This window comes from Strix uralensis, chromosome 3, assembly GCF_047716275.1.
Source record: "Strix uralensis isolate ZFMK-TIS-50842 chromosome 3, bStrUra1, whole genome shotgun sequence".
Classification (NCBI taxonomy): Eukaryota; Metazoa; Chordata; class Aves; order Strigiformes; family Strigidae; genus Strix; species Strix uralensis.
This window is the reverse complement of record NC_133974.1, coordinates 123,794,184-123,818,760: the sequence shown is the minus strand read 5'-3', so window position 1 is coordinate 123,818,760 and position 24,577 is coordinate 123,794,184. Positions and strand designations below refer to the sequence as shown.

Here is a 24,577-nt window from a genome sequence, read left to right as displayed (position 1 = left end):
AGTTGGAGGAGGATATGCAAGTGAACTTTCAAAGCGCAGCTAGAGAGATATTCTTTGCATGTTCAGGATAGAGGATTCCTATAGCTACCATTATTTGCCAACACAGGTATTCTCACCTGGACAGAACTTGTCATGGTGCTCAGAGCAAAAACTGTCGCACAGTCTTTGATAGTGGATTGGCTATCAAAGGCACCTTGGGTATCCATGAGTAGTACAGCAACCTAGAGAGTTTTAAAGAGCAGTAATAGTTAACCAAGTTGTTAAGACTTTTAAATGCCAGGCCACTGGGATAAATTCTATTTCAAGTAGAGCAAGTCTCTGCCTCTATAACTACTTATTAAACCTCAGTCAGCTTCCTGCATACATGCCTCTACACACCTACAGCTGAGTAAGCAACCTTAAGTCCTTGGCCTTGCTACACTAGTTACCCTCTCCCACAGAAATAGCCTCCCTCAGGCCAGTTGGGGGTAAAGTGCAGAGTAACAGACAGCTCTTATTCACTGGAAGAACTTCAGTCTCAGCTGACAATCTAGCACAGTTCATTAGAGCCAAGAGTGAGAGGGTTACTTTTAAAAATATATCTATCTTAATCATGTTCAGAAGAAAACAAGATAATTGATACTGACTGTCTGCTGGAACAACAAGGAACTAAGTGCTTAATGATAAAAGTTAATCTGTCCAATTCCCACCTTTGGGATCTACTACAATTGCCTTCTCTTTCAGTTAAAGATGACCAATAAGCAAGAGCAAGCAAGTGATTTGGCCCTAGAGCATAAACAGATCCTCACAACTTAACTGTTTTTTAGCCAGAGAACTGTTCGGTTAGCTATGAAATCTGACAAAACTTCCTGCATGCCCCTAAGCCACTACCTGTTTAAGATCAGTGTCCCATATTAATTGGCCATCGGATGTTTCCTTTGCAAATGCAAAGGGTATAAAAGTTAAATAACCAAGAGCTTATGGTCCAGGAAAACATGAATAGCTCAAGATACCCCACCAGTATTGTGGAGTAAATATTTATTAACATTAACACTTTGTTTCAGCATGAAGATAACACACCTACAACCAAACTTTGTAGTTAAACTGACCTAAGAGTTAAAAAAGATGCACCAGCTTTGATTAGAATAGAGTTAGTGCCTTTTATCCCACTGTTAAGACTTAGTCCTTTTTTACGGACTACCTGTTAAAACTATATGGAAGGACCAGCTTCCAGACACTGAAGCTGTTTCCAGTATTTATAGCCATGTATAGCATGAAATGTATGGAGTTACATTTCACTAGAACACAGCTACAAGCTAGAACACATTCTCACCTCTCAAAAACCAGTGTTTGTTAGAGAGGTGCTTTTATCACAGCATTTGTCTATATATGGTCTTTTCAGCCCTGAGTTTTACAACATCCACAGGATAACCCACTCTTCAGCCTGGACAGAGTAGACTTTGCCAAAACAAAGTACTCCCAGAATGGGACTACTGTTGGAGATTGAATCTTACAATCCAGTAAGAAAATTCATACTTCCACTGAGTTTCCAAATATGTTATGCAGCTACTGAATGCAAAGGAAAGCAACTGATGAAAGCAACTGCCCCCATGAAACCCATGGCATTAAAGATAAAACACAGAGGCAAAAATCCTTACTTACACCTATTTAAGTCAAGCACTTACCTTTGTTCCATTGGGTTTATCAATTACAAACACTTCACTCCAAATCTGAATACCAGTGGTTTCCCGTTCACATCCACCTCTCCACGTAAACCCAGTCAATGGCTCAGTGTTTCCACCTATCCAGCAAGGGGAAGTCTACAAAACAAGAGGAGAAACTTATTTAAAACCAAGGAGGAGATTTTTTTTTTAACATGATATGCTTTAGCAGACTTCCACATTGTTTTCTCATCTTCCTCAGAACCAGTTGACAACACTACACAAAATACTCAAACACAATGCTATTCTGCAGCGTTTCAAGGATCATCCACAAAGAAATGCTGTTCATGTGTACTGTATTTCAGCAGCTGCACAACTCACTCTTCAGTCACTGAAGAGTATACATGCACAGCTTTAAAGTCTCAAGTGCTCAGAGCTGATGAGAATGGCTTAGTTTTGTCCATCAATTCCACTTTGCACTCATGCTCTTCTCTCACAGTTGAGAGAACTCCATTCAAATACAGTTGTAAATAGCCTGTATTTTCACTACAGGAACAGCTAAACCTCTTTAAGGAACAAAAAACCTGATCTTGATTTAATCCTCTCCCTTCCCCCTCACAAACAGGTCAACTGCTGAAACTAGCTAAGCATCTCAGCCCCTACACTAACAGAGGCAGCACAACTCCCAACGCCAGAAGCCAAAAAGAATAGGTAAGGACCAGAAGATCTACAATCTATACTTGTCAGTTACCAAATACCTTTTCCTAAGTGATTAGGATTCAAGAGAAAAGGTCACATTGCAAGTTTCATACATGTCCGTCAACACATCCATATTAAAATTTTATTAGCACATTGCCCACTCTGGAAAGAGCTATCAGAATCAAGTACAATTTGCAGCTAACGCTTCTGGCTAATGGTACTGTAACAAGGTCTTTGGTCCTCAAGGACAGGCAACACACAGAGCAGTGGCTCACACAGAAGAATCCAGCCATTATATGAGTACATTTAACACAGAAACATAGTTTAATGTACTGGGCAAGTAAGGAGCATGAACAGGTGCCCTGAAGTAGTTTCACTGTGATAGGTTTATATACACTGAAATCTTACAAGAGAGAAGTGGTAGGCAAGAGAGTAGTTCAACTGATGAGGGGGCTTCGATAAAAACCTTTATTTCACAGGCTAGAATAGAGCATGCTGGCAGAACAGAAAGAGACGTTTAATGAATTTGCCTCTGACTACTCAGAGAAGATTACCAGCCAGGAAAGCGTGCTCTTTGAGAAGGTTAAAGGGGAGACTTCTCAATTCACTAGGCCATGGTCTCTACCTTGCTGACTCTGCACTGGCAGTTTTCAGAAAAGAGCTCAAGACATCTCAGAAAACAGCATGAGCACCCAGGGACTGTACAGAATAGAAACACTTACTACAAATAAGTGAAACTGCTTATTTCTAAAGGGGGATGGGAAAAAACCACACACATTCCTCACACCTAGCAGCAGAGCAAACCATACTAAGAGGGAAAGGCAATCAAGCAGTTCTGCACCAGCATTCTCCCAAATGACACCATTCAGCTCTGCTGTTTGGATCAGACATGGACAAGTAAATGAGATGAGTAGATAAAAATTCAGAAAATGAACATGAGTATCTAAGTAAAGAGAAGGAACCACAGCTCTTTACAAGTTGTTTGGTGGTTTTGGTTTTGTTTTTGTTCTGTCATGCACATACACCTCTACCAGAGAGGCTAAGTAAAACCTGAACAGCTTTCCCCAGGAGTTTTTTTATCCCATAAAACGTTTATGCATCCACTGACCAGTCTAGAAATCAAAGCTCCAGGCCTGCTTTGAGCTTCAGTACACTCCAGGATAGTTTTGCAATGCTGAATCATATTTCACAGGTATATGTCAATGGACTGTAGCTTTTCGCTTTTGCAAGAGAATCTGTTACACTATTCAACATTAGGTTCCATTTGTCATTTATACATGCAAACCTCACGAAGTTCAATAAGGCCAAGTGCAAGGTCCTGCACATGGGTCAGGGCAATCCCAAGCACAAATACAGGCTGGGCGATGTGTGGATTGAGAGCAGCCCTGAAGAGAAGGACTTTGGGGTATTAGTAGATGGAAAACTGACTATGAGCTAGCAACATGCGCTCACAGCCCTGAAAGCCAACCATATCCTGGGCTGCATCAGGAGAAATATGGACAGCAGGTCAAGGGAGGGGATTCTCCCCCTCTATTCTGCTCTCATGAGACCCCTCCTGCAGTGCTGTGTCCAGCTCTGGAGGCACCAACATCAGAAGGATGTGGACCTGCTCGAGCAGGTCCAGAGGAGGCCACGAAGATGATCAGGGGGCTGGAGCACCTTCCTAATGAGAGCAGGCTGAGAGAGTTGGGGGTGTTCAGCCTGGAGAAGAGAAGGCTCTGGGGAGATCTTACAGTGGCCTTCCAGTACTTAAAGGGGGCTACAGGAAAGTTGGGGAGGGACTCTTTATCAGGGAGGGTAGGGATAGGATGAGGGGTAACAGATTTAGATTAGATATAAGGAAGAAATTCTTTACGGTGAGGGTGGTGAGGCCCTGGCACAGGTTGCCCAGAGAAGCTGTGGCTGCCCCCTCCCTGGCAGTGTTCAAGGCCAGGCTGGACAGGGCTTTGAGCAACCTGGGCTAGTGGAAGGTGACCCTGCCCATGGCAGGGGGTTGGGCCTAGATGATCTTTAAGGTCCCTTCCAACCCAAATCATTCTAGGATTCTATGATACAAGAATACTTTTTCCCAGTTTGGTCCAGAAGTTATCCCTATTTGTAGCAATTCAGGCCAAAACTACACAAATCTTTTGACAAGTCCCTCAATGAGCACTAGATATGACCACATTTGATTTCATGTGATTCATGTCACAGGACACTTTGGTCTCTTAACAGGCACAACTTCACCTGAACCTGCTTCATCTTGTGGATGATACACTTAAGCCTGTCTCTGACTGACCTCTGCATCACTTTGAAGCACTGCTAGATTGTTACCTACATCTTTCCTTAGTTAAAACTCAGTATTTTAACAGTCTCCATCCATCAAGCTAGCTTGAAACATATTCAATAAATGGAAGGAGGAAATAAAGACTTTGTTCCTACATGAAATAAAGTTAGAAGTTGCACTACAATTTTGTATCAGTCACTGAAAAAGATAACCTCTCAATATTCCACACTAAGGAAAGGACCAATGCAACTTTATTTGCATAGTGCCATTAGTCCACAATGCACCTTGCAGATTAATACAAGCTAAGAAGGTCATACCCCTGTAAAAAAAGCTTTTAAATCTAAATTTATCAGTGTTACTGCACCTAACCCTTAATTAGGCTTAAACTGCAACAAAGATCATAGTATCCTTGTAGCTGCAAGCTGAGTACATAACTGCTGCTGTTTTGTGGCAGATTATTCTGTTCTATTTCAAATGAGCAATCGTAACACCAGGTATCAGTGCTTGAAATGAGATGCCCACCTCCCTTAAGTTAGTGACTACTCTCAGCCATGCCAAAATCCTACCTGTTTGACTTCAACTGGCACAAGTGAGAGTTTTAGGATGGTAACTTTTCAGATGACCTCCAGCTCTTGCTTTAAGACAAGAAAATGGGATTCTGAAGTATCTTGGCAAGTTTTTCATCACACGTTAATATCCACAGGGGAGAATATCCCCAAATTGCTTGATTAGTGTACGAACTGAATGCAGATGCTTTAATATTTTGTGCAGGATCCAGTATTGAGTTCACAGAAAATACAGACTTGTAATTAAGCCTGACTGGAGATGGAGCAATCAGACTAAAGAGTACTGTAAAACTACAGCAAGGCCTCCCCTCCTGTATTGAATTTGCATATGCATAGAGGATACCATTTGATTTGATACAATTCAGCAGTACTCAAAACAGGGGGCATTGCACTTATCTCCTCTCATCCCCAACTCCCATCAATCAGTTTGCAGAAGCTGATGCTTGTCAAACTCTTTCCCTAAGCCAGCTTATGTCACTGAGCTTGCAGGAAAACATTCTGGCAAAGTGTAGTGTCTTCTGATGCATCACTGAGTTGGACCAGCTCAACTAAAGGCCTGCAATCACTACAGCTTCAGAATGCAAATGCCTGTCCAGAAGCAGCACAGGTGAGCAAAACCTCTGCTTTTGCTAAGTTACTTGTTACAGTAGATGGCCAAGTTTGCCTTCACCTTCAGTTTAAGTAAAAAAAATGGTATTTTGAAGGAGACCAATAGATAACTGAAAAAAAGTGATTGCACAATAAAGGGACCAGAGGGGCATGATATTACACAAGGCTGAAACAGTGTTTCAATCCATTTTGCTTTATGAATTTTTGTTTTATTTCACAATCTGAAAGTTAGAATATTTGCTCAAAGCCCACCCCTTCTATTTTTGGAAGGGACTAGCACTACCTCTAGCCAGCCACTATCTAGCTCAGTGTGCTCTACTTCCTGGGATTTGGGGGTTTTTGTTTTCATTTGGGGGGTGTGTGTGTTTGTTTTAAACAAACAGGACACTAGAGACAGTTTATATACACACACAAAAGGCCACTCACTGAACAGCTGTATCCGTGAAACATTTATACTTCCCTAGTTTAAAAGTCTTAAAAAGTTGGGAACACTAGCCTGCTACTGTGTACTCCTCCTACCATCTCCTCTGTCTTTCTTACAGAGCTCTTGGCAAATCAGCAAGAGGAATTCAACAGCAGACACTACTGGGAGTGAGAGAAAGGAAGTCTTCATCTGCGAACTACCACCAGCTTCTTTGCAATATTCCCATATTTCCTGTAACTGCACAGTTCATCTTAATCTCACCCCAAGCCAGGTAGCACAAAGGTAAAATAAATGTAGTCACAGTTAGTTTCTGCTACTGTGAATTCCAACTCTGAAGAACAGTGACCAACAAAGAATCAGTTCTAATTTTTTTTTTTTTTTAAGAGCTTCAAAAAACAACAAAACACTGATTTGTCAATATTCATTGTACAGATTAAAAGAAACACACCACAGCCTGTGACAGGCAGATGTGTATGTTCACAGGAGGCCCTACCCCACCTTCTCCATATTGGCCAAGAGTTCAAAGTATAGTGGAACACAAGAGAGTACCAGCCAAAGGCTACAAACTAAAAGCTAATTTTTGGATCAGGCATTCATTAACCAATGACTTAAAAGGATTTAAAGAGTTCCTGGATTATGTTCAGAGACATATTCCAAGCAGAAGGCTTTCTCCTTTTTGCCATACCTCTGATCTAAGCAGATTTAGTCCTCCAATAGCCACCCGGTAAGACACTTCTTTTTGTAACAACGGGTAAGCTAGTGCTACAATATGATTTCAGATCAAGTCAAAGCAAGATTCCTCCAAGCCATCACTTGGATGAGCCCTTCCCCCACAACTAGAAGGCTACCACACTCCCTCACTCAAGTTCTTCTCATGTCCACTTACATCAGGACACCAATAAGTTCCCTTGATAACTGCAGGAAAATTTATATTGAAAAACTGTCACTTAAGTACACTTCTTCACAGAGTAGAAACAGAGTAGCTGAATTCCCCACGTCCCAAATAAGTAAGAAAAATTTGACCTGCTGTATTTGTGCTCAAGTCAACAAATACAAAGGTAAATGACTAAAATACAAACTACTTTTCTCCTGCAAGGAAAATCCAAATTACTCACCCTGTTATACATGTATCTAAGCATGAAGTCCAGTAGAAAAGATTTTCCTTTGCGGAAAGCTCCTGCTACAGACACAACTACTATGTTAAGATCTTTGATGTGTTCCTGAAGCAAGATTTTTTCCAATGCTTCTTCATCTAATTCAAAATTATGGTCATCTTCGTGAGCAAGAACAATCTGTATGGGGCATGGTTTATCCAAATCCACCTCATCATCCGAGTCTGGAAAGGCATCCGAGTCAGGTAGGGCATCCTCCTCCTCTTCTTCCTCATAATGCTTACCTGCAAATTGACAGATTACAAATACATTAGCAAGTCAGAACTTAGGGCACTCAACATTTCTTTGAAGTGAAGCCTTGAGGTGGGCTTTCATTCCCAGCAGCAAGAGCGATGCTCTTGAGAAGGCACATGTGCAGACAACGAGATCAACAGCAGCTCCCTGACTGTTTTCATCAGCTTTGCATATAGTCTACTTTTTAGATGTTTACTGTTCCTATGTTTTAAGAAATCACAAAACAAAACTGGTTTTCAGCATCAAAACCCCTTTTAAAGGTTTCTTAAGTATAACTTCCATTAAAAATCAATGGCCTTTTATCTGGAGAAATTAATTAGTTTAAAATAAGTTCCAAGGAGGACCAAAAAGGCCATTTTTAGATTACCACCTTCTTACACTATTGTAAGGGGAAAAAAATAAGCTATGTTTTCTGTCAGTTTTGCTTGCCAAGCAAGACCAGTGATCTAGTATGTAATCCCAGGATTACATACATCACCAGATTAGTAAACTCCTCTCCAGTTCCAACGCATTACACCCATTTCAATTCTCAATACAGCAGAGACCTCAGAGTGCCTATTCACTGTTTTAAAGAGGATAAACTCCTGAGCATGTGTAAGGCCTAACACTTCTGAGATAAGAAAACCAAAAAACATTGAAGTAATTTCTGGCTTCATACTCATCCTATGACACATTATTAAGCAAGACTTAACAACAGTAAGTACCAACTCTTTCAAAAAGAGTTAAGATAATATTTTATACACAATTTAAGAATCAATATCCTTTCAACATCAACAAGTAGCTGAAAGAATTATAACTCATATGAGACTTAAATTACTGATGAATGATAAATTAAGGTAACACAGCCCTTCAGACATATAGCACAATAGTACCAATATCTATTTTCCTGACTTCCAGAATTCAGGAGTTACTGGGTTAGAGGCCTAAAAGAAAACCAAACAAACTGACCTGTCCAAGATGAAGTCTTTTTCAAGTATCACACCACTGAAGTTTGTCCCACAGCAGAAACAAACTCTACCACTGGCCTAATTCCACTTTTCCTATCAAACATCTGGAAGCATTTTTGTGCTTACAGAATTGCCTCCAACTCCAGATTTACATTTTACCATTTTCTATCAGAACCCCATATGCACAATCCTGACTGAGGCACCTTCCTAGCAGTTACTTATCTGGGAACATCACTGTATGAATTTAAGTATGCTGGACTGCTAGTGCTGCTTTCATTTCCAAGCATTGCTTTAAGGAAGACAAAGAAGGAGCCATCTCCAGTTACTTGATGCACTGCGTGCAGGTATGTTACATGGCCCCTGTGCTTCCTGTGGAAGCAGCCCAGAAGCAGTGTTCTCTTGCAGGATGTGTCATGAGGCACCATGGAAAGCACCACAGTTTAATTCATTCATGGCAGAGACCCTACCAATACCCACAGGACCTGACAAGTCATTCCTGACAGACTTTGCATCCTAGATACCATCCTCAGCAAAAGACTTATAAGCAGTGCTCCAACTGTTTTGTGGATGTAATCAGACATTTGAGTTATTAGCATGAACTTAAAAAAACTTGTAACATGACAATCCTCAAGTTTTTTCCAGTAACTGTCTCTTTAGCTGGTTCTGACAATATTTCAATTCATTGCAGATCAGAAAAGATGTTTCCATTTCCAAGCACTGAATCTGTGCTGACTTAAAGGCCAGTGGCACTAAATCTTAAAAAAATTGGTTTGAATACATTAAGCTAGAGTAGTACTTGGTTTGAACAGGAAGTAAACTTGAATGCTTAAATCCTAAGCAGCTAGAACTAAACTCCAACATTATCTCAGTGGGTGTGCAAAACAGCCCCTAGCATCACTAACTTAAACTGTTTGACAGAGCAGGCCAAAAAAATTCAATTAAATCAGCAGGCATGACAACTGGAGGGAATAACTTTAAAAATAAAAGCTGTCAACAGGACACCGAACTATACAAACTACATTGACACCATAGTGGTCACCACTTCAGAAGAAAAACTCTCACCTTTGGCCTAAAGTTTTTATATTCTCAGAAATTAAACAAGCCCTCTTTTTTGAAAGAGTTTACAAAACAGACTTAGCCCCATATAGGTAGCACCCTTTGTAGGCCAGAAAACTTAGAAGGATGGCCCAGGTGAGGTACAAAGATTTTGACAGTCAGAAATAAAGCCTTCAGCGTCACAGCCTAGAAATATAAAAGCAATATTCTATTGATAAAAGCATTAGGATTAGATAGCTCCAAAAAGAGATGCCCGTGTTTTAGTAAACAGATATTCACACAATGTATCAAAGCCTTTGTTGCCTGGGGAATCCACAGAAGCAAGTTTAACTTGATTTCTTAAAACAGCCTTACATTCTTTTATTTAAACATATACTTCACTTCAGCTGCAGTAAGATATCAGGTTTGTAAACTAATGTAGACTTTAAAATAGTCTGAAGCAGTATTTGCAACTTCTCTTCATCCACTTGGAGTCTGATATCAACCATCTTTTCCTACCTGGAAGTCATCAGAACCTTAGCAGACCTCAAATTGCAAATTGTAGCAGCATCCTTCTGCCAGTGCAGAGCACAGCCAGCAAAAGTCTCTTCAAGCCAAGACGCTTTCTGGACAAACAAGTAGAATGGTCTTTCATCATTAGTTATTTCTAAACAAGCAGATTCTCCCTATCACAAGTAGATAGTACTATCAAGAGCTTACACACAATATGGCCGTTAAAAGCCCACATCTTGTTCATAGTATTCTTCACCCCTGAAGCTCACTTAGCTCAGAGGAGACAGCAAAGAAGATTCATCTTAGGCCCTATTCAATTCCTCTTAGATTTCACTTACCAGCAGAAATTGGAAAAATCAAGTCCAGAGCATCAAGTCAGGTTTTTTGGGTTGTTTGGTTTAGTATTTTTACACTAGACAGCCTAATATATCTGACACCACACAACCTACCTACAGAAAAGACCATCATTGCCATGAATCAAGCACTTTAGAGGGTGGAGAGCTACAGCGTTGACAGCTGTGAAAGAAATTTGATCCATCCAGAAGAGCTGGTTTGATAACTTCATGCTCAAGTTGCAGAGAACACCTTTCAAGAGATTTTGAACTAGTTAGCAATTACCAGGACAGACATTGTGCAAGTTAAGCATGTTAACTGTAGAAAAAAGTACTACTGCTCATCCCAGCAGCATAAGCTAACCTGTCACACACTCCTCAGCAGATGTCACAACCTTTTTGGTCCTTTATACTACCTTCTGGCTGCTTACCCTGTTACTCTGTCACTGTCTCAGGCAGCACTGGAGTACTTTGGAAGCCTTTCTAGAAGGCTTTGGCATCCTGGGCAGAAGGATCACATTACACTTCCAAGAACTACTTTCAGAGCAGTCTCTCAAAACAATGGTCAGGACAAGAAGTCCCACTTCACAGTCCAGTTTTCTGCAAAAAAAATGCACCAGCGTTGTAGTACGTTCTGTAAGTGGTTCATAAAAGAAGCGTGCTGATAGCAGTGTCAAGCCAAGTCAGGCCAGGAGTCAGTGAAATTCACAACATGAAGCCCTACTCCTTAGGGCTCCCCTCCCCCCCAACCTTTCCTCACCTGCTCCAGGACAGTCAGAGTGTACTACTTGAAATTCAGAATTTAAGTGGATTCGTCCTAAAACCCAGTCTAAGGCCCACAGACTGCTTTAGGTTCTTGCAACAGTCCAGTCCCAGTAAATCAAGTAGAGAAATGGATGAGGACTAACTTTAGAAGAGGTGGCGTTCACAGAATGACCACCCCTACACTGAAGCGTTTCTAGCCAACTGGACAGTAATTTGGACTTGCAAAGCTCATGGCAGCCTCCTTATATAGGTCTCCATGACAACACATTCAGTACTGTTATAGACACAACTAAAGCAACATATTTTTGTTGTTTTGGTCTTTTTTGTTGGGTTTGTTTGGTTGGTTGGGGTTTTTTTTGTTTGTTTTTTTTTTATAGTATCCCTTAACACTAAGAATTCCAGTTCCACCCTAGTAATGGGGTTATGGACCCCGCACATTCACGCTCAAGAGTGTGGTTGTTTGAGGCACAGCTGATGGCTCCTTGCACTGCATGCAGAACAGCCAGGCAGTGCTGCCTCCTGCCAGAGTACTAAAGACAGGCCAGTAGATTCACCCAACTCGCTCACAGGGTTGGTTTCAATGCTGTTGAAAATCCCCATGTGCACAGAAGACTGGACCTCAGGCTTTTAGTACATACAGAAAAGCCCTCATCTGTCAAAGCATATGGCACTAGAACTTGCAGCACAGTGTTGCTAGCCCAGAAACCTACAGCTCCATTTTCATTTTTTCAAGATGTTCATCTGACCTTTGAAGCTTCTGTACTACTGAACTAACATACTCCAGACTACAGTTGTATCTACACTCTGGCTTGAGCTGATGCAAAGAGATCATCAACTGGACTTATCCCTGAAGTCTGCCATCCATTCAGGCCTATTACTGTGGCAGTTTACTAATCACTCCCTACTTCCTTATGGCTTCTTCCAACCTGAATCATTCAATTAAAGCACGCAAGCTAATGCACAGTTCTGACTCTGCATAACAACTTCCTAACCCAGGTCAACAGTCTAGGAGATAAAAAAAGCAATATTGTACAGCAAGACACAGAAGCAGACAGACTTGAATGGAAGCAAATATAGCCAGGAGAAGATACTACCACAAGGTTTCCCTATAAGCTCTTCACTCCACTCAGCAACTACAGCAGGAATCCTATGGACACTATTGACAGCTAAGTATCCAGAACAGGCACCATTTGTTAAAATGCTAAGCCAGATTTTGAGAACAGTAGCTTCTTGTGTATGTACAGACAGTATTTCAACTGAGCAAACTCAACTAAATAACCTGCTTCTAAAAGTTCTGAAGTAAAATGAAAATCTAATTCCTGCTTCCCCTGCTACACAGCTAGCAGCTGATGGCCTATTTGTCCTGCAGTATAAGAACACAGAAGTGAGAACAGTCAGCTCAACCTGCACATTACAGAAAATCAGAGACAGCCTGCTTTAAATGCAAGTTTCTCCCTTTAAGCACATTAACTGAAATAAAGCACCAGCATACTTACCTTTAAGTGTCCACCCAAATACAGGCTGAGCTTCTTAAACACATCATTCACATTCTTTAATGACAAAAAAAACCCAAACACTAATTGGTAAACTCAGTTGGTTTTAGACACAATATAGGTTCTTGATCAACAAGCACTGACAACTAGTAATTGCTTCTCTGGACAGTGGGTTGGACACAGACAACTGCACACAGACACAGCACTACATTAAAATAAATTTAAATCCCATTTGCGTTTTAGTGGTTTAAGACTTGGATTATGAACAAAGTCTAAACAAGTCACTTTCATTAGCACAGATGGCTCTCATCAGTACTCCTTCCATTTCCTCTATCACAAGGATTGACAAAGACTTCATTCACACTGTACATCTTCAAGCTGGCAGTCTTAATAACTTGTTTGTACAGAAACCTGTATTTGCTGTAAGTCCAACTTTAAATCAAAACTTTCAGTCCACCTACATACTTCAGCTCTCAGCATCCCTGAACTCTTTTCCTTGGTGCTGTACAGACACCCCATGTTTGTGTCCATAAAAAGCAATCTAAGCCTCCTGCTCTTAGCTCAGTACAGATGCATGATAGGATCCCCCACACATCCGAATGATAAAGCAAGCTGAAGTGGGCTACACTAACCTCAGACCATCTGTCTTGAAATCTTGTTCTACGTCCACGGCCTGAGGGAGTTCACAGCTTGAATCAAAAGCTTAAAATAAGTTATCAGGATGAAACTGCTGCACCACATTTAAATGTAATGCATTCTCTCAGAGCTTCACCGAGGAAATTTTCCTCAGAGAGAAAGGAGACAAACTATTTAAATGTTTGTTTTGGTGTAGTGAACTGAGGAAAGTGTAGGCATGTGTGAACTGAGTTCCAGAGCATAGAAAAAAAATAGGTTAATCTTCAAACCTTATTTGGACAAGGTAAAAAATCTGGCACATCTACTGGAAAAAAAAAAAAATCACTAAAGTCACAAAATTGTCCTCCCCTTTCTTCAGCCATCTACTCCATGCAATAAACTCACAGTAAGACCAACATAGGGCTGCCACAGACCTTAATGCATCACTGTTTTCCTATTGCTGACTAGCAAATACTGCCAAGTAGCTCATTTTAAGGCCAGAAATAATTAAATGTTTTGAATATTTCAGCTATAAATAGGACTGATGAGCTAAGTTCCAAAGACTTGTTTGGATATCCAGTAAGTCTGACAGAGGAGTTAGTGGAGGGGAAAAGAAGCATTTAACTCTCTCTGTTCCCTCAGGGCAGTGAGATGTTAAAGGACAGATCTAGGATTATTACATAAACTGTGAGCAGAAGAGAGAAGTACCTGAAGCTACAATTCTGCCAGAGAAGGGGAAAAACAAGATATTCTGATGACCTAGATACCTATGAAGCACCATAACTAATCAAACAATAGGCCTGTCTACTCCTAAGTGCTTTAAATTGTTTCTCTGTTGAATGGTCTGCATGCATGCAGGAGCAGACAGCTCTCCCACAGCTATGCAAAATACTGATAAGCTGGCATTTTGCATTCTCCATTTAAGGGGACAGAAAAGCTAGAGGGAGACTTCATTATAATGAAGAGGTGCAGCAAAAATGTCAACCCTCAAATTCAGCTATTTTCAGCAGATGCATGCAAGTAGAATACCAATAAGTAGAGATTAAGAAGAAAAACAAACCCTGATACAACCTGGTAAGTAACAACAGAAAAAACCTATTCATAAAAGGATTGCTTTTCTGAAAGCACATCATGAACTTCATAAGAAAGATGTTTCTCCATAGCTACAAGGGAAAACTTGGAGGGTAAGGATAGTGACAAAGCATGCTTCTCATCCTTCTTCCACTCTGCCTAAAAATCACAGCTATTATTAGCACACTCACTGAAGGACCTAACAGTATCTCTACCCACAGTGAAGTTTACCAGTACTTTTTCAGCCCCCTCAAAGAATGCTGCTTTAGAATACTATGGCAGATGAAAGCACTAAAAGGCCTCTTCCTCACCTTTTCTCCCCTTTCTTACCCATCCCTCAGGTTCTTGAGAATACACCAGATATGACAATGCCCTAGATCATCCTGGACTCCAGAAATGGCAAGTGAAAGCTCTTCATGAACACTGCAGGCTAACTGGATCCTTACAAGCCACAGATTTAAACCAGGCAGACTTCTGCTTGAATTTCAGAGTGATTTTATTTAATGTTGTTGCGCACCCAAGAAGATTCAATCAGTATTTTCTAATTGGTTTAGGCCATAACTACATTTTACATACCTTGTATGTATTCCTAGTGTCTGCAGCTGATAATTTAAACAATGATCAGCTAATGCAGACCAAGACTTTGAGTGAGAAGGACATGGAGAAAAGAGTAAGGTGAGAGATGCCAACTGCAATTACCCCATGTTTGATCTTTAGATTAGCAGCCAGAATAGGTTCAGCCACCCCCAGCTGCATCTGTACCACAGTCACAGAGGAGCTGAGCAGCAAGCAAAGCAAGTGCTTACTTTCGCTGTACGGGGAGGTACACCAAGGGGTCTGCTTTCATACTCATTGCCAGGATGAACAAGCTGTCAGTCAGGAACGCCAACAAGTTTAAGGAAACAGAGCAAGCCAAAGAGGCTTTAATTTTTCCTTTTTAATCAAACCATGCTTCTAACAATCTGAAGCTTCTAAGCAAAAGTGATCTTTTAGCCCAGCCTCCAGTCTACACTCAGTTTTGCACCTCCCTTTTAGTACATGCAAGCTAAGAGAGCCTCCCATCCAGCTTTTCCAGCACTGAACTCCACAATTCTGTTTTAACACTACATCTCAAAGAATAAAGAGAGCAGTACAGGGAGTGACTGAGTTTACCTTAAGAAACTGCTTTCTCTGTATCACATAGCTAGCAAACCTGATACAGTAACTACCTTCAGACACCTTAATGGAGTATTTCAGTTCCTCCTCCCTCTCCCTTCTCAACTGTTCTTAATCTGGTAGCATCACTAACACACTCACCTGATGAAAGGGAAATGGGACCGGGGGAAACACAACATGTGCCAACACAATTAATGCCCAGATCAATGTGAATCGAAACAGGAGAAGTCCCACACACAGGGAGAACTCAAACCAAAAAAATTTTACATTTTCCATGTGTTCACTTCACTTCCTTCCGCTGAAGGAAGAGATTTTTCTCACACAGGTACAACAAAAGTAGTTTTCATCACAGTCCCTGCTGCTAAGAACATAGAGAAGGAGAGCTGGATTGCCATATCACTTTCCTCCAACTAACTCATAATTGATACTGCACCTAACCATGTCCATATACGTCAGAGCCCTGTACCTACTCTTCACAACTCCTGAATCTCTGCCAGGCATCATTGTTGTTGCTGCACAGAAGTCCCTTGCTAAGGCAACAGCTCAAAGTACATTTATTCTGCCAACAGGACAGTGCCAGTAACTGCCTCCTCCTCCTCTCCCCTGCTGCCTCTTCAAGCCTGTTTCACTAGCAGTCTTAACCACCCACTCACACAAGGGCTCTCCCACTCTTTCCCATTTCCAGCACCACACAGTACAGTACCACACTGCTTTTCCTGCTAATTTTGCCACATACCCAGCACTGCTGAGAGTCAAGTCAGCTAAACAAACCAAACCAGTAGAAAAAGCAAACCAATATGAACAGTTTTCTACAAACTATCACCTCATGAGAGTCCAGTGAGCACTGGAACTGAAGACTAACAAAAAGCAGAGCTTACGCAGCTTCATCTGCAGGGCACAGGGTCAGTTCAGCTGTACTGCTGAACAGTAGTAGAGGACTGCTGCCCTCTGTGTTGGCACCACTGTCCTAGGTCCAGGCACCAACTTATCTTGAACAAACACAAGGTGATGTGCTGTGCACTCTACAGCCTCTGAAACAGCTGCACCAACACAACTGAGGAGGCAAAAGCTGCTTGACTGGGCACTAGTGCCAAAAGAAACCTTCAGCTTTGTGACTACAACCTAGTTAAGCTGCAAAACTTCTCCAGACTCAGAACTCACAAGCACAGTTAAGAAGCATGTCCATGTGGAGACTGACTTAGTGATATGTGATAACACTGCATAGATGGGTAGACAACTGGGCTGTAACTAGATCAGACTGTGTGTTGCCAAGGATTTGTCTAGATCTGAAAGAGTTCAGACTTAGGCTGGGCTAGCCAACACATTTGTTAACCTCCACTTAACAACGAGGTTTCCTTTCTTTGCAAATGGAGGTTAACCCTGGTTTCAGTTTTGTCAATAACACAGACTAGGTTGTGTGACTGATGGGAAGACCTTGAGTTTGGCACTAGCATTCCCTTGGACCTGCTAAGACCTGCCTCTACTAAAGAGTAGATTAGAAGAATTGCAATTTCAAAATTACCAGTTGTCACAAGAACACTGTAGAACACACTTTAGTAGCTCAGTTCCACAAAACAAGCACCTTCTTATCAGTTCAAAGGGCTCAAGACTTACCTGCTTACCTAAGCTTCTTCAACATCATTCATGACACTTGCTACCACAGAAACCTCAGCCACTGCTAGCAAAAGAAAAGTCTTAAGAGGAGCAGTTTTGGGTTTTAAACAGTATTTTCCTGAGACAACAAATGCTGTTGTTATGTGTACATTAACGGCTGCTGGCCAGTCAAGCCCAGCAGCGAGTACAGCATTGAGGGGAAAACGAAGAGAGTAATCCCAGAGGCAAGGCAAGCCAAGCCACACTATCCTCCTGAAAGGAACAAACACAGAAAGGGAGCTGGTTACTACTTCTCTTTATGTCCAGTTCTCAGACTAGTCTGAATACATCTAGCCAATCTAACTGCTTTTCTACAGGACAGTAGACCAGACCATACGTTGAGACTACAAATGGTTTACTATTCATCTTTCACTTGGGTGGAAAAGGAAGAGGGAAATACAACTGTCTGAAGACTATGTTTAACACTCCCCTCCAACCAACAGTTTAGTCTTTGTAGATCATATTTGTCCTCATTCTGTGTATGCATGAAATCTGTCCTTGCAGTGCATAGAGGACAAACACTGGGGAAAAAAGTCTAGGTTTAGAAGATGAACCCAAACAGAGAGAGACACCAGTGTGCTGCTCTTTAAAGCTCACAAAAGCTTAATCTAGTCAGTTCTAATGCACTACAGAAGTCAACAACAGACTACAGAACAGCTCAGTTTGGTATTTGATTAATGAAACGGTGATATGCCTGACACTCAGTACTTAGACTGAGACTCTAAGAATAACATTCAGTCTATCACAAGCCAACTTCCAACCTCTTCAAAAGCACCAGATTGCATCTTAAGGGTCTTCTCAAATAAGCAGGATTCCTAGTAGCATCTGAAGGTTCCACAAGTATTTAATTGCATCTGCTATCTAAGTGTTCATAGTGAAGAGAATGTTCATTTTTCCATTGAAAAAGTTAAGCTTAACAGCAGAAGTAGCATTTCTTAATGCTCCTATCACTACTATTATATTTTGAAAGATTTTTTTTGGCCTTTTAAATCTCAGAGCATAACATGCGGTAAGTTTTCAGTAGCTACTTATTTCTAAAGTACTATTAGCTCTAGAAAATACCCCAGTTCTGTGTCTCAGTCCCAAAGGCATTACTTACTGCACTTTTCCAAACAACTTCTGTACTAGTAAGTCTGACATACTGGCATTTAGAAAGATTTCCTTTTAAGTATTTTGTACTGCATTCCCTCCCTCATCCTCATGACAAGCTTAAGACTTTGTTGATTGGAAGATAAGTGATAACTGTCTTGGGGGTAGCTTTAAGGCCATGTTTAGAATCACACTGCTGTTATTAACAAGAACAATTCCTTAGTATTAGTTCAGAAATACAAAGCATTTAAGAACCTCGTTATCTTAAAAGTAAGATGACTTCTTGTTTTAAGAAAGTGATTTGGTTATATCAAGAACGTTAACCTAAATTTTCTACAACGGTTGTTTTCACTACTATTTTATGTCTAAGCAATACATCAAAAGGAAGTCAGGCTTCTGCCTCCACGCTGAGCGGTTCATGCACTCTGAGTGACTGTTCCTCCCCTGAAATCAGTACTGTGATGACTTCCATATTAGGCAGAGAATTGATAGATGGTACCTTTTGTTTCCCAATTGTTTAAGGTTCCCCAGGTAGATCACACTACACAGACCAAGATAAATGAACAGCCACAAGTAAAAGCCAGAAGACCCTTTCTTACATTTACCTGAGGAGTTGAAAATGAAGCAGGGGTTGAGGAGGAGAGGGGAATAAGACATAGTTTGCAGAAAAGTAGTATCATAGGATCGGGCTTATGGAGACAGTTAAAATAACTGCACTTATTCTTCCACTCAGGCGAGAACAACTTTTCCAAGTACATACAACATAAAAGAGGTAGTCCTAACATGTCAGTACAAGCAGTTGACACATGTTCTCCAACAGGTTTCTATAATTTTCAACCCAAGTTAAAAAAGCAAATCTTATTTTCCTGGAATCATTATACAACACATCGCTCAAAAGACACTCCAAATAATTTACTGAGACCAGTAAGAACTTGTGAATCCAATACGACTATCTCTAAGGCAATGGTGCAAAAATTATTATGATTTGACACTAACAACAAACTGGAATGCGATTCTGATCTCACTTGAGCAACAACTGCATAAGAACAAATTAAGTTCTATTCTCAAATACCAGTTTCCTGGAAATTACATTCTACACTCCATGCCTGTAATCTGTACAACACTATTAGTTCAAGTCTTCAACTCCACTGCCTTCCAGGTTTTGGCTTCTACTTCAGTCTTTTAAGAGAAACCTGTGAAGACTTGCAGTAGCACACAAACTCCACCTTGCCGTGAAGAAATCACTGGTATGTAGGGCTGGAAATACAGTCGTTTGCTCATTATCTGCACTGAAAACAAAGCTAGAAATACACCTAGAACAAGAAAAATATATTAGATGAGACATCTCCCTTCCTAGCAAAAGTATATCAGAATATCCCTCATACCATACACAAGCCGTAAATAGAGGCCCAGTAACCAAGCTGTTAAGCCGAGTCCTTTCCCAAAAGGCACTTTGTGCAATCTTACAGCTTTGGCACTTCTCTTATCTATTCCTCCAGGATGCAGAAGAGCAGGGTGAGTCTTTCAAAAGAAGCTGGTCTTTCATAAAATCATTTCTGCAGAGGCCCAAATGGACTTCTCTTTCACATTATATTTGATTTCTTATTAGCCCTGCTCATGAGTTCATCAAGCTGGCCTCAAATCCAATACCCAGCTTACCTGCATTCACTCAGGTTAACTTTTGTCAGACTACCTGGGATGCTATATGGCTCAGTAATGCCACCTTTGGTGTCAAACATTCTGCTTCAAGTTTTTTCAACCTTAAAGAGGAGTCAGCTACTAACCATTATAAAATTAGCACAGCTGTTTTTTCTGTTTAGTTAATAGAAAAGGGAGAAGAGACTTATTTAGCTTCACAAGTCACACTGGGCACAAAGATCTACTATTCTCACACTAGAACGAGATACAAAGTAGTCTTGTTACCTCAAGGAGTAACATTCCCATGGAGCAGCTGGAATTCTCAGTGATAAACTCCAGGCAAAGTAACTAGATAGCTTTAGGATATGTAAGCACATAAACAATCTGCTATGGAGGTAATTCATTAAGTGAATTTACCAGCTACAGCACTATAATGGCATATGTAAGCTCCCTCCCAAATGCAAAGGGAGAAGAGTAAGCTCCTTGCTTTCCTGCAGAGTGATAATTCCAGTTAAATACCAACAGGTAGCTACGTGCCTAGCACTAATTTATACCCTGGGTCATCTGCCAGTAACTCATTCATACAGCTACAGAATACAATGAGTGTTACCTTCAAGTCTTAGAAGATAAATTCAGTCAAATAAGAATTAACAGTGGGGGAGGAAAGACAGATCTTCAAATTCCTCAGATTTCATTCCAGGTTTCTTAAGTCGACCAAGGATCTACTTCTGAATTTAAATGCCTGAGTTCCTCTGACTTTTATATTGAATTTGCTTCAAAAAGCATGCTTAGCAAGCACATAAAATGTTGCTTTCCTGGAAATGGACATTACACAAAGCATATTATTTCAGAAATAAACAGAAGTTAAAGGTCAGACAAGTTAGCTACCAATGCCCTCGGAACCTCAGTCCCTATAATGTATTAATTTGCTGCCAGAAATGACTTTATTATAACCCTTGTCCTAACAGACACCACTCATTTCATATCAGTCATTTCTTTGCAGCTAACTGAAATAGCAGACATCGATCTGAGCAATGTTTTCACATATATTTCAAACCTGCTCATCTGTTTGGTCTGATGTTTCAGATACAAATCCTAACTCCATAAATGTATTCATGTAAATCAACACCCTACACAGCACTGTGACCTCAAAATCAGCTATAGGATGAAATAGTATTCTTCAGGTCGAGAACAACCTTCCAAAAACAAAGAAAGCTACTTCCATCTTTCCTCCAGGACATCTCAAGAAGTTCAGGTTGCTGAAAATGTTTTGCAAAAGAGACCCAGTCATTCTCCAGTAAGAGTAAAGTCTTAAGAACCAATGTATATTCCAAAAACTTTCAGCTGTTTACAAATGACAAATACAGCAGGCCTGCCTATGCAGAAGCTTAGAAAATATTTTTGTGCCTTGTTCACCTTAGATAGTTGAAGTTAAAGACAAAAACCTTAAAATATTGATTAGTATAGCAAGTTTGAGAAATTAAAGCAGGATTTAGCAAGAAGTTGGAAAAATACACTCAAACTGCAGCTTGCAGATCACACTGTAGGCAAAGCATGCAGCCACAGTAAAAACAAAGAAACAATTCAGTCTGATTTTAAAGTTTAAGCCCTCCCATGCAAAGGCTGCCATGCTAGGATATCAAAAAATCATCCTCAGGAGAGGGACTGTTCATGACTGCAATGCAGTAACAAAAGCAACTTCAAATCTCACTTTTCTGTGTAAGGTGAAGTTTAACTTAAACTTGGCAGTTTTCTTTATGAATGTCCTGGGAACAGTTGGAAACTTTTACAGTCTACTAACAACAGGCACAAAGTTAAAACTAGTTTTATCATAGTGCTGAAGTGAAACCTGAGGATCCAGCTTCTGCTGAAGACTAACACCACTATGGTTCACTACTAAAACAAGAACGCAGAATTTAATTTACCTGCATTTCTGTCTGCTTATTACATCTGGTTTTGCAGTTGGGCAAAACTTGAAGTTGGAGAGGATGTGATACTTTTATCAGGAAAAAAGTGCTCTTCTGTTACATCAGAGGAAAATCCCCAGCTCTCCTCCCTCCAACAGACCCAGCTCTTACCCAGCCTAGTCAGCTTGAGGTAGTGTCCCTATTCTTACTAGGACAAGAAAACAATCCCTCATCTATCACAGTATCTTGCTCCAGTCAGTGGTACTTCATTAGCATAGTCAGTAAGCAAACATTAATTACTGATATTTTAACCAAAACACAGGGACTGTAGTTGGTACAAGGCACCTGAGAAGTAGCAGCACTTCTGCGAGACCTGGCTCAAGCAATCCTGTCCACCTAACACGAACAAGAGCTGCTTCGTTCGCCTCCTAAAGCGGGAAAGACTGTCGTATTTAAAGAAATGCTTTTATGACAGTTCAGGTAAAACTCTTCTGTGCTAGAAATATTTGAGAAACGTCTTTAAGTTACAGGCAGGTAAACCTGAAAAGGAAGGAATACAGCCTTCCTCAACCCCACTCCCTGCTTTCAAAAGAATTCTATTTGAAACACCACAGCTATTATTTGGGGAGGAACTGTAACATCATTAGTGACTTTAGGGCAAGCTAGGACATAACAGCTGTTAAGCAACACTTAGTAATGGTACAGGAGGAGTTACAGGCCCCTCCTGTTACATTTCTCTTCTTGTAACTATTCCAATCTATCACTCTGCTGCATTTCATTGAATAGAAAGCTCTTCTGCAGGCAGGCACAGACCATACATAGCTATACATGCAGATCCTATCAATTAAGTTGTTCCATGTCTAAAGTACTTAAGTGACACACGCATGCTTCCACCACTAATGATGACACAGCTACTTTAAAGGCCATTTATTACATGTGGACTGGCACTTTTATGACCCTGAGAAAGTTACGCAATAATCTAATCTATTAAACTACATAGTGGTCAAAACACAGAGAACCATCAAAGAAAATTCAGCAGTGCTGGGAAGGGAGAAACCAGTACCCAAGCAATAAAGCAGCACCACAACCTCAATTTCAATCTATGGACTCTTTTAAATTATTAAAATTGCAATGCAGCCAAACACAATCAAACATTTCCACATGCTCAAAAGCACTGACTTGTCCTCCCTACAAAAAAAGCAGAGTAGCCACTCCACACCTACCAGTTTACAGTGTGGCTACATTTCCCAATCTCTAGTTGGCTTCCAAATGAAGCAATTGAAATCAACAGAAGCACATGGCATCTGCTAAACTTTGTTTAATCGTGCCCAGTCCAATCGTTCTGCTTCCAAATTTGAGTTATACAACAAAGACGTTAAAATAGTTCAGTGTTCTAGCACAGCGCTAAAAAACTCACAGGATTCAACATAACGTTCAAGTCAGTACAGTCTTCACAAGTCCCAGATCCCACCTCACGCGGACTATAGCAGAGAGAGTGTTATAAGCTCTTCGCTTTTAAGATATTCTTGAGAAATAACCCTATTTCAAAAAACATACTGCGCAGACTCTGGCACATCTGAGGCTAAACACCACGCCAGAGACACGTCCCATCACCACCAGAGAACAGCACTGACGGTGGAGAGCACCGGGGCCATACGGGGGACGGGCCAACGCAGATCAGCCACCTCCTTCCCTGAGCTGCCCGGCGCTGCTCCCTTCGCAGGTGGACGTGGGTCCGGAGGAAGCAGGCGTCCTTCGGGCTGCTCCGCTCCGGCCCCGGGACCGTGCCAGGCGAGCGCCCCGCGGCCCGGGGGCCTCTGCCGGGCGGCACCAGCCGCATTCCGGCCCGCTCCCCCCGTCATGGACACACGGGCGGGCGGCGGGGCGGCCCGGCCGCGCCGCAGCAGGGAATAAGGTCACCGACCGCCGATCCCCGGCCGCCCCCGCCCCGGTGCGGGCCGCCGTCCGCACAGCGGGAGGCCCCGGCCGCCGCAGGGAGAGCGGGGTGACCCCGCTCGGGAGCGCGCAGCGAGCCGAGCGAAGGGGCCGCCGCGCCGGCTCCCCCGCCGCCCCTCGAGGGCAAGCGCCGGGGCTGGCGGCCACCCCCGCCATTTTGAGGAGGGGGGAGACACCGGGGCCTCCCCCGGCGCCGCCCGCCAACAGGTCCCGCGGTCCGGCCCCACGCCGGCGGCGGGGGGGGGCCCCGCGGGTAGCCCCGCCGCCGGCCCGCGGCTGCCGCCGCCCACCTAGTGGGGCGCGTTACCTGCCGGGTCGGGCCGTTGGCGGGCCGGACCCGCGCGCCGCGCCGCGTCCCTCTCCGCCATCTTGTCCGGGTTTAAAATTAACTCGCCGTGACGTCAGAGCTCCGCCGCGAGACCTTTATCGCCCGGCGGCGCGCGGCACGCGGGCAGGGCGGGTCCTAGCGCCCCCCAGCCGCTCGCGCGGGGCGGGGCGGGGCGGGGCGGGGCGGGGCGGGGCGGAGCACGGCGGGGCGGGGAGTGCAGCTCGCGCCCTGCCACCCTCCCCGCCCCACCCCCCCCCTCCCCCTCCCCTTCCCCAGAACGGCGCATGCGCGGTCACTCCCCGCCTGCTGCTCTCGCCTGCCTCGCTGCCCCCTGCCGGCGGCGCGGGGCCGCTGGGCCGCGGGGAAAGGAGCGCCGGCCCAGCCCGCGCCTCCGCCTGAGCGGGGAGGCGAAGCCCCACGCGGCGTGGGGGCCTCTCGCCGATGCGGGAGAAGCAAACACACACACACGC

The 24,577-nt window shown here is 42.5% G+C and overlaps 1 protein-coding gene across 3 annotated transcripts in view; it reads right to left on the bottom strand.

Moving 5' to 3' along the window:
* Positions 1–24,223, bottom strand: part of ATL2 (atlastin GTPase 2) — a 41,310-nt gene extending 17,087 nt beyond the window's left edge. For 2 of the 3 annotated variants that reach the window (XM_074864235.1, XM_074864237.1), the window contains exons 1-4: positions 24,087–24,223; positions 7,320–7,600; positions 1,665–1,799; positions 117–221 (exon numbers count right to left, since the gene is read on the bottom strand). In XM_074864235.1, the coding sequence (XP_074720336.1) occupies positions 117–221; positions 1,665–1,799; positions 7,320–7,600; positions 24,087–24,147 (582 nt within the window). In that variant the 5' untranslated portion in view covers positions 24,148–24,223. Of the gene's footprint in view, positions 1–116; positions 222–1,664; positions 1,800–7,319; positions 7,601–10,868; positions 11,038–24,086 lie in introns of all 3 variants that reach the window. The other variant, XM_074864238.1, reaches the window with a different exon arrangement.
* Between the last annotated feature and the right edge of the window lie 354 nt (positions 24,224–24,577).